Genomic DNA, 10000 nt, shown 5'->3' on the forward strand with positions numbered 1-10000 from the left:
AGATAGATAGATAGATAGATTTAGAAACTTTCATAAAAAGCTTTTATTTAAATCTCATTCAGAGGATGATTCTTACATCTAGACATGAGTAGTCGCTCATCGATCGATCCCCGCCAGGCGGAAGCAGAAGATGGCGGCTGTGTGATGGCGGCTGAGCGGGAGGGGGCGGACCGACGGGCACGATGATGGAGCGGCGGGCAGCAGCAGCAGCAGCAGCAGCGTAGCTTCAGCCGGACTCCGAGAGGAACCAGACCGTCTCCACCCTGTTCACACGACCCGAGGACGGAGCAGCACCCAACGATATGCAGTGAGTCCACGTTCCCAGCCGGAGCGGGCCCGGATCCGGGGCGGCCCCCCCCCCGCGGGGAGCCCCGCCGGGCCCGCTGCTAGGCGCCGTTAGCCGGCTAGCTCAGGAGGAGGTCAGCCCGCTTCTACTGGGGGGGACCCGGCGGCGTCGGGCGGGGTTAGTCTCCGGCTCCGCGGGTTCCAGGTCCACAGATGATCTGAGATTCATATTTAGTGTGACTCCGTGAGTTTACTGTGTTTCTGCCACCTCAGTCTACCGAGTTAGCTTGCTGCTCCGCTAGCTCGTTAGCCGCCGGGGAGATGCTCCGCTCAGGAGGCTGCAGGTTCCGTGTGTTTCTGACACGTTAACAGTTTGTGACTTCTCTTATTCACACTCACAAAACGCAACACGGATTCAAATCCATCCAAAAGCCCCGAAGAGGACGAACATACGTTCACATGTGCAACGTGGGGACAAATGTCCCAGTTCTCCACAGCTGGGATGAGTAGTGTGAAGAGTTCCACCTGATGGTCGATGGAATTAAGACGATTTGATTTTCAGACTCATTGAATCCATTCCTACAGGAGGTTGCTTTGGCCTCTGTGAACAGTGATTCCTCTGTTCTTGTGTCCAGGTCATGAAGCGGGTTCGCACTGAGCAGATCCAGTTTGCAGTGGCTCAGTACCTGAAGAGGAGGCAGTATGTGGAGAGCGACGGCTCCATGAAGGGAGCCAAACTCTGTCAGTCGCCCGAGGAGATGGCTGCCAGCCTCACAGGTGAAGCAGCTGTGAGAGGGAAACGCTCACTGAATCCACGGAATCTCACTTCACTGGGATATGGTGGCATGTGGGACTGGGTGGGACTGGGTGGGACTGGGTTTGAGGAGCAAAACTCAGATAATGAATGAAACCTAACCCATCTAATTCAACACCAAACAGCAGTTTGCTCCATACCCATAATGCATTGTCTCCCCGATGTCCGGAGCAGGGACACCCACACCGCCGGCTGGTGTGTTTGACATGTCAACAGAGCGTCCCTCAGTTTTCAAATGTATCCGTCCCTCACCGTGTGCTTTTATGTAGTTTGTGGGAGCCTCCTTTAAAACATCTGGTGTCTGAATCCGTTCATGTGAAATACAGCCACACTTTGGGCTGTTTAGCTTTTTGTTGCCGTGACGACTTGAGTTACAGGTAGCTACTAGCTAACTGTAGACTAACGTTACGTTCTGCCAGAGCCATGCAGAGAGTGTGTGGCTGCCAGACTGAAGAGTAGCAGCTTGCTTTTCTGCAGACTGGAGTCGTGTTATTACATCCTGATATACGTCACAGACTTCATGTGAAATGTGTCCCTGACGTCCCTGTTTTCCTTTCTAAGCTTCTCTAGTTTATTTGATATCTGTTCTATTCTCCTCTACAGTTTGTCTCCATGGAACACTGCTGCTTTGCTTTGACATCCATAGTTAGAAATATTCCATATTCTTTGCAGCCTACACATGACACACATTGTTTTGCTCAGTGTTATTGGTCTTGTCGGTGACGATAATCCCGCCCTCAGCCCCTGATGGTTGTGGTTCTTTCTTCTAGACCAGTGAAGTGTTGATGCCAGAGTTGAACCAGTTTTTTTGGCCAAGAGCCAGTTCGTTGTCTGGAAACACAAAGAACTGGTTTGAGATTAGGTACCGGATCTGAACTGGCCGTTGAACTGCCTCTGTGAAAAGGGGGTATCACAGTTAACCCATTATTCTGAGGATGGAGTTATTTATCATAGCCACCATGAATAAAAGTCCACAAACTACTTTATAAAGATGCTTCTCATAGTTTCAGAACTTTCCTGAGAATCATCACATTTCCAAGTATCAGAGTAAACCAGTGATAGTTGTTTGTACATCTATGAGTAATCTGCAATCAGGAGCTGCCAAACAAATCTGGCATATTTGATTGTCCAAGATGTAAAAACCTACAGGCTGAAAACAGGATCGTTCACCTTTAGCCCTGAATCGGTGACATCATCCACGAGAGTTTGTAGAGACCAAAAAAACAATGGGTTATTAAACAGTACAAATTAACTTTGCAGCCAGACACACTCATAATAATCCACTATTGTAATCTGTAACAAATGAAGTTATTTCTTCTCTTTCCTCTGAGCAGTGCAGACGGAGTCGGGCTGTGCCAACATCGTCTCTGCTGCACCCTGCCAGTCTGACCCACAGCAGTATGAGGCTCAGTACTCCAGGCTGCGCTCCTTCCTGTCAGGTACCACGTCCACATTCCTCTCATAGCTGCGTCCTGTGCTCTGACAGTGAACAGTTATAGATCAAATGTCTGCTCTGAGTTGTTTGGGGACAAATTCTCCACTGAATCATATTTAAGTCTTGTTTTTAATCACAACACATTCTGAATACTCGTTGTTTCCTATGAATTAGAAACAGAAATAGCCTGGGCGAGGGAGGTGAGCAGCATCCTCTACCCGCTGTTTGTCTACCTCCACCTGGATATGGTGCGCTGTGGCCTGAAGGGGGCAGTAGATGGTTTTTACAGTCGCTTCCATGGCGCCTTTCTTCAGGACAGTGAACAGCGTGCCACCATAGAGCAGCTCCGCCATGTTCTCACTGCTCAGGATGTTGCAGCTAATCCCAAGCTGAGTGCCTTCCTGGAGCACAAATACGTGGTTCACCTGACGGAGCCGGCCTACAGCTACCTGCTGCGTTACCTGCAGAGCGAGGACAACGGCGCCCTCTGCAGGGCCTTGAGCACACACCTGCAGGTGGAGGTCTCCGCCTCCAGGCGTACAGACTACCAGCTGTATGGAGCCGCCAGTGGGACGACTGCCGCCCCAAACTCCACCTCCTCCTGGGCGGGGGTAGATGGGGCAGAGGGTGGGGAGGGCGTGGAGGTCCCTGCTGGGATCCCACAGAGCGAGGTGGCCCTGGAGGCTCTGCAGGACTGTATCAAGAAAGTCCGCGAGGGCCCCCCCTCACTCACCACTGTGTGTTTTTACGCCTTCCACCACACGGAGCAGATGCTGAACACTGCCGAGGTGTCGGCTGACAGCCGGCTGCTCGCCGCTGGCTTCGACAGCTCCACCGTGAAACTGTGGAGCCTCCGAGCCAGAAAGCTGAAGGCCAAACCGCATCCGGCTGACGTGTCGCGCATCCACCTGGCCTGCGACGTCCTGGAGGAGGAGGTGAGTGGACCTGAAGGTTAACGGTTGTTTCACATTAATGTATATACCCATAAACTAATTAATGAGTTAACTAATGACACTTCTTCCTCTTGTTTCTCCACAGGTGGAGGAGGAAGACGTCTGTGGTAGTGAGATAAAGACGCTGCGAGGTCACAGCGGACCAGTGTTCCGTACCTGCTTCCTGACGGACAGCTCCGGCCTGTTGTCCTGCTCCGAGGACACAACCGTCCGTTACTGGGACCTGGGCAGCTTCACCAACACGGCGCTCTACCAGGGCCATGCCTACCCGGTGTGGGACGTGGACGTCAGCCCCTGCAGCCTCTACTTTGCCAGTGGCTCCCATGACCGCACTGCTCGCCTCTGGACATTCTCCCGCACGTACTCGCTACGCCTCTATGCCGGCCATCTTGCCGACGTTGACTGTGTCAAATTCCACCCAAACTCCAGCTACCTGGCCACCGGCTCCACAGACAAGACTGTCAGGCTGTGGAGCACCCAGCAGGGGGCGTCTGTTCGTCTCTTTACCGGCCACCGCGGCCCGGTGCTGTCGCTCGCTTTCTCGCCTAACGGGAAATATTTAGCGTCTGCTAGTGAGGACCAACGGGTGAAACTGTGGGACTTGGCGTCTGGGACGCTGTTCAAAGACTTGAGGGGACACACGGACAGCGTCACCAGCCTGTCTTTCAGCCCGGACAGCAGCCTGGTGGCGTCTTCGTCTATGGACAACTCCGTCCGGGTGTGGGACATTCGTAACTCGCACAGCGGGACGCCAGCCGACGGCTCGTCCAGCGAGCTGGTGGGACTGTACACGGGAAACACCAGCAATGTGCTGAAGGTCCAGTTCATGGCCTGTAACCTGCTGCTGGTGACTGGAACTGCACAAGAGAAAGCAGAACCGTAGCCACGGATGTTTTGTGTTTATGTTGGGAATGAATTCACCCGTCAGACTTTAGTTTTCTTCTCTAAATGTCACAACCTGCTCAGGAGTCAGATCTTTGTTCACTAGTTTGCAGCAAATGGAAAAAAAGAAAAAAATCTTTTGTAATTCTGAAGTTTCTTCTTCAAAAACATGTTCAGATTTTCATTTATAGTTAAATTCTCTTCTGTTGTTGGTATTTTTTACATTGAGAAGTTTTATCTTCACTAGACATCAGTATTAAAGTTCCTCAGTTTCTCATGTCGCTGAAGATTAAAAAACTCTGCATCTGTTGCCTTGTTGGTCGAAGACTGTTCAATCTGCTGTGGAGAGCAACAACGATCCAAAGCAGAAAACTGACTATTGGACAAACATTGTTTCTAAAAAAATGAATTTGTACCTAAATAGAAGAAGAACATTTATATATTTTGAACTGAGAAAATACTTAAGATACATAATTACTTAAAATCACAAGTTACATGTGTTTTGTAGTTTTTGTTTGATGCTGACGTCCAGGAGCTCGTTTCTCAAAAGCTGAACTCTGGGTCTGGACACGTTGTGTAGTTAGTGTTTCTCCTGTGAAGCAGCAGCAGCAGATTGTCCGGGTCAGACTCGATCACAACAACAGGAACATGTGGGAACGTTCATTCAGCGCCGCTCTCTCTCTCTCTCTCGCTTGTGCAGACAAACACACACAGAATAAAACACTTGTCTGCTCAGACTGGGTAAAAACCACTTTGCATACAGGGCGGGGAAGTGAGATCCCATCTGAGATCCCATCTGAGACGCGTGTGAATGCACTCGGGGCTGTGCACATCAGGCGTGTTCGGGGCCTCGGTGGTGAAATTCACAGAAACTAATTAAAGTACAAATCGGAGGTATCAATACTCCTGAATTTAAGCTTTATTCAATCATTACTTTTTACCTCTTGACCCTGTGATGATTTACTTTACAAAGATTCTGCACAAAAAACAAAGAACTTTTAAAACGAGTAAAGCAGTTAAATCAAGTAGTTAAACTGTCAAAATAGTTCTTTTTAGTAGTTTCTTCTTTTCAAAATCTGCAGTTTGTGTTTCTCTGAGGTTTGGAACAAAATGAACGTTGCACTGGTCGGTTCTGGTCAATGAGGTGAACATTTCTTAGTGACGACTGTTCACATATAAAACTACATTTTCCTCCTCTGATAAATTGACCTGGTTAATAACGCTGAGACGGCTCCAATGTGGATCTGCTAATTTCACTGAGTGTAGTTTATTGTTTTATAATTTCTTCTGATCCTCAAAGCGTCTCCTGCGGGTTTTTAAATGAACGGATGAATCCTTAGCTCCACCTGCACCGACTACAAGCTGCTTGAACACTGATGCAGTAAGAGCACATTCCTCCACCAAGGCTGCTTGGCCACTTTATCACCTCGTCGCATTTACACGTAGTGAGATAAACTGTGTTCACAGAGCTGCTCACGTTAAACTGGCAAAACAGCAATTCTTAACCTTACGGACGTTTCCTCATCTCAAAGTAACAACTTGAAAATCAAAGATGAATATTGATATGAAACATGAGCAGCTGAAAGGTACTTGAAAGGTTCCTGATATATTTGTTAGTGCACATTAATGGACACCTTCCCCTGCACAAAGATATTATCACTCTACACATGTTTGATTTTATACAGATGTCATATATGAGAAATTCACCGAAACGTCCTGTCTCACGATGTTAAAGAAAGTTAAAATAATAAATCCTGGATCTGCCGCCTAATCCGGATACACACCAAAATGTACTAAGTTCTTCTGTGACCCACATCCCGTCGCCGAGTGTCGTGCTGCTGATGAACAGACAAACGGACGGCGCTGAAAACAATGTTCCTGGTGGAGGCGACGACGATCTGGACTCGTGGATACTTTCTGTTGTATGTGCTAAGTTTTGAGGGTAATCTGATTTCTTCTTGTGGGATACATTTCTGACACTGACTCGTAATTGGTCGAGCACCTCGGCTCTTGGCCTGCCCCTCCACAAACGTCCATGGAAATCAGTTCAGTAGTTTTTGCGTAAGACTGCTAATAAACAAACAGATGAAAACGTTAAAACCTTTAAAACATTAAAAGTTGACGGGGGGGGTCTAAAGGGGCCCAACAGGATATTTTTGCCCTTGGGCCCCTTGAGGATTGAATCCAGCCTGTTGGCTCCAGGCTCATGTCATTTATTTAAACTTCATTTTCTTTGTTGGTCTGTCTCCAGTCTGACAAAATAACACTTTAACACTTTAACTCACACGTTCATGTTCCTGACGGTATCTTCACTTGATGAAGTGATGCAGGACCTTTACTCTCTGCTATTTGCTTTCAAATAATCTGAATACTTCTGCTGTGAGTTGCCAAACCGTCAGGAAAGAATTCTTAATGTTTCCTGCAGGCCCAGCCCAAAGAGAGAGAGAGAGAGAGATAAGGAGCAAGTGTGAGAGAGAGAGAGAGTCTGCAGGGGCGAGGTTCACCGCCACGGGAGGACAAACCAGTTTGTGGAGGGTGTGTTCCTTCAGCCATACCGACCGGACGAGCTTCTCCCTGCATCAGACAGCTGCAGGTGACTCGCTCCATCACACCCCAACGTCTCCTTCTCCTCCACTCCGCTGAGCTTCCTCCCCAGGGTAGAAGAAGAAGAAGAAGATGCCCCTCCAGTCCACGCTGTCCGGCCGGAGCTCCAACTCCACCCAGGCCGTGAACACCCAGGCGGACGGGAAGTCGTTTGAGCAGCTGAGGCAGGAATGTCTGCAGAAGGGCGTCCTGTTCGAGGACCCGGACTTCCCTGCCGTCGGCGCCTCGCTCTTCTACAGCCAGACCGTCCCCGTCAACATTGAATGGAAGAGGCCCAAGGTACGTGGGTGCAGAGCGTCTGCAGAGGTCAGGTTGTAGGGCTGTGATTGGCTGAGGCTGCAGAGCACTGAGTGTCTAAATGTCTGCAACTGAAATAAATGAGGAATTAGAGAAATGTTGCTTCACTCGTGCATCTGATTAGTTGCTTTCATGCTCTGATGATGAAACATTCAAGATTCAGTGTGGCCTGTGAACTGTGGTTCAGCTCAACCTGAATAGATTAGAATGAATGAGCAGCAGCAGATAATCTGTAATCACTGATATTAAGAACTAAATAAGTAAGAGAAAGTTTATCTGAAGTCAGTTTTATTTCCTTTAACACAAAAAGGTGAAGTGTTTATTTAGCTGCCGCTGCAAAACCAGTTCTTCCAGAGAACAGTGTAAATAGAGTGAAGTGCAGGTTCTTCAGGCTGAGCTCAATACACAGACTTTACACCCACACGCCTCAGTGTCGTCTGCTCTGGAACAACATCGCTGTTTCCAAACACAGTTAAAAGGTGTTTCCCAAGTTCAAAAGTGAAGGCAGACAAAAGAGTCTCAAGCTGTTCGAAGTTCACACAGAAATAAAAAAGTGTTAAACACGAGAAAAGAGCAAAAACAAGATCAAATAGAACATACAGATATTCAAATACTTGATAAGATCTGAACGAGGAGAAAGCACACCTAGATCATTCCACAGAGGGGGGGGGCGCTCTAACAGAGAAGGTCCCCTCTGGTCCTCAGGACAGACGGATGCTGAACAGGTTACGACAAAAGATTTGAAATGTACTGAAGTGCGAGTCCAGAACAACCTTAAAAGTCAATTCAGAAATCTATCCGAAGCCAGAGAAGAGAAGCTAAAATCGATTTTATGGAATTTGTAAAATCCTGAAATCTTAGACCTGTAGGTGTACAGGCCGACAGCCCCAGTGAAACTCAGCCGTCACGTTTGATAGTTACTACACATTTCTCTGCAGGGCGTTCCTTCAGCCTGGATGTTTCAGCTGCCTGCGTGTGGCGTGTTTTTCCGCTCGTGTGTTCCGGTGACTGGGATCTCAGGCTGATTAATATGCCTGGAATGTGAACACACCTTCCGAAGGCACCAGTGTCACCTCTCACCTGTCAGTCGACATGAATGAACCAACCTGTTTCTCTTTTCCTGCCTCTCGTCCCGTCCGCAGGAGATCTGCGAAAACCCAAAGTTCATCGTGGGCGATGCCAACCGGACGGACATCTGCCAGGGACAGCTGGGTGGGTCCTCTGCAGCAGTCACTGTGTTGTTTGTCCCCACGTGTCTCACTCACTGACCTGTGATGTACTTTGTCTGTCACCACAGGGGACTGCTGGCTCCTGGCAGCCATCGCCTCCCTGACTCTGAAGAAAGACACGCTGGCCCGGGTCGTCCCCCATGACCAGGACTTTGACCGCAGATATGCCGGCATCTTTCACTTCCAGGTGCGTCGGTGCATGTTGCCTGAAGTTCTCTCCAGACAGTCGGACTTCAGTCTGTCAGGACGGACAAAACAAAATGAATCACCTCCCTGTGGTTGTTTGTCTCAGTTTCAGTCACATACAGTTTTTTTCCCGAATGAGGTCACTGTGACCTTTGACCTCTGAAATCAAATCAGTTCATCACAATTTGAAGACAGACTTGAGATCCCGTGTTCAAGAGGACAAAAACATGTGTTGTGACCTTGACCTTTGACCTCGCAACACCCAAATTTAACCGGGTCATCCATGAACATTTATACGAAATCTGAAGGGGGGGGTTTTCCTGAGATATCGTGCTCAGAAGAATGAGACGACCTTATGTTTTCCACGAATCTATAATGAAGCTCAATGCAGACGGGATGGGAAGAACTCCGTAGTGAATCATGCTCCATATGTTTAATGCTGAAATTCAATATGTTCTATCTTCTGTCTGTCTCTCTCTCTTACTGACCCTCTGCTGCTCCCTCAGTTCTGGCAGCACAACCAGTGGATGGACGTGGTGGTGGACGACAGACTGCCGTCAGTGAGAGACGAGCTCATCCTCGTCCACTCCGCCTCCAACAACGAGTTCTGGAGCGCCCTCCTGGAGAAGGCCTACGCCAAGTAACGTCACAATGCAACACTGGAATATCTTCTCAGTAGAACCGAGCCCTGACCCCTAGTCTGAGAACCACTGCTCTCCAGTATCTTTTCTTTGTGACCTGTACAAGTTTAACTTAATTTAAGCTAATGACCTTTTCCTGCTCGGTTCAGACTGCACGGCAGCTACGAGTCCCTGAAGGGCGGCAGCACGATGGAGGCCATGGAGGACTTCACCGGCGGCGTTGGGGAAATGTACGAAACCAAGAACGCTCCCAACAACCTGTTCCCCATCATGAAGAAGGCCCTGGACCGAGGCTCCATGATGGGCTGCTCTATCGATGTAAAGACCTGATCCACAGAGCGTGTGGTCATGATGTTATCACGCCAGTTCTTCTTCAGTCCAGCTCCACACTGTTTAACCGTCTGCTTGTTGTCTGGTTTTCTCCAGATCAGCAGCTCTGCCGAGTCCGAGGCCAAGACGAGCACTGGCCTGGTGAAGGGACACGCGTACTCCATCACAGGCGTGGAGGAGGTGAGCGCCACCACCAGGGGGCGGGAGGACAGCTGTCATGTCCCATGTGTTTCTGTCTGAAAACCGAAAAACAACCTTGAGGACAAATTTCAAAACCTGTTGTCATCAGAAAAACTAAAAATACACTCAACCTTTTTATTTTTCAAGACTTTGAATCTTTTTCC

At 48.8% G+C, this 10000-nt stretch overlaps 2 protein-coding genes across 3 annotated transcripts in view; both read left to right on the top strand.

Moving 5' to 3' along the window:
• The first annotated feature begins 103 nt into the window (after window positions 1-103).
• Window positions 104-4679, top strand: taf5l (TAF5-like RNA polymerase II, p300/CBP-associated factor (PCAF)-associated factor). Of its 2 annotated transcripts, none has more exons than XM_035142571.2 (5): window positions 104-307; window positions 921-1062; window positions 2434-2538; window positions 2709-3469; window positions 3573-4679. In XM_035142571.2, the coding sequence occupies exons 2-5, from the start codon at window positions 924-926 to the stop codon at window positions 4368-4370; spliced, it is 1803 nt and encodes a 600-aa protein (XP_034998462.1). In that variant the 5' UTR covers window positions 104-307; window positions 921-923; the 3' UTR covers window positions 4371-4679. The 2 variants fall into 2 exon arrangements, with proteins under 2 accessions (XP_034998462.1, XP_034998469.1); XM_035142578.2 differs by lacking the exon at window positions 104-307 and adding an exon at window positions 364-529.
• A 2208-nt stretch (window positions 4680-6887) lies between these two features.
• Window positions 6888-10000, top strand: part of capn9 (calpain 9) — a 12600-nt gene continuing 9487 nt past the window's right edge. The window contains exons 1-6 of the mRNA XM_035142288.2: window positions 6888-7252; window positions 8413-8482; window positions 8568-8686; window positions 9192-9325; window positions 9476-9644; window positions 9753-9836. Of these exons, the coding sequence (XP_034998179.2) occupies window positions 7046-7252; window positions 8413-8482; window positions 8568-8686; window positions 9192-9325; window positions 9476-9644; window positions 9753-9836 (783 nt within the window). The 5' untranslated portion in view covers window positions 6888-7045. The remainder of the gene's footprint in view (window positions 7253-8412; window positions 8483-8567; window positions 8687-9191; window positions 9326-9475; window positions 9645-9752; window positions 9837-10000) is intronic.

This window comes from Hippoglossus stenolepis, chromosome 2 (assembly GCF_022539355.2).
Source record: "Hippoglossus stenolepis isolate QCI-W04-F060 chromosome 2, HSTE1.2, whole genome shotgun sequence".
Lineage (NCBI taxonomy): Eukaryota > Metazoa > Chordata > Actinopteri > Pleuronectiformes > Pleuronectidae > Hippoglossus > Hippoglossus stenolepis.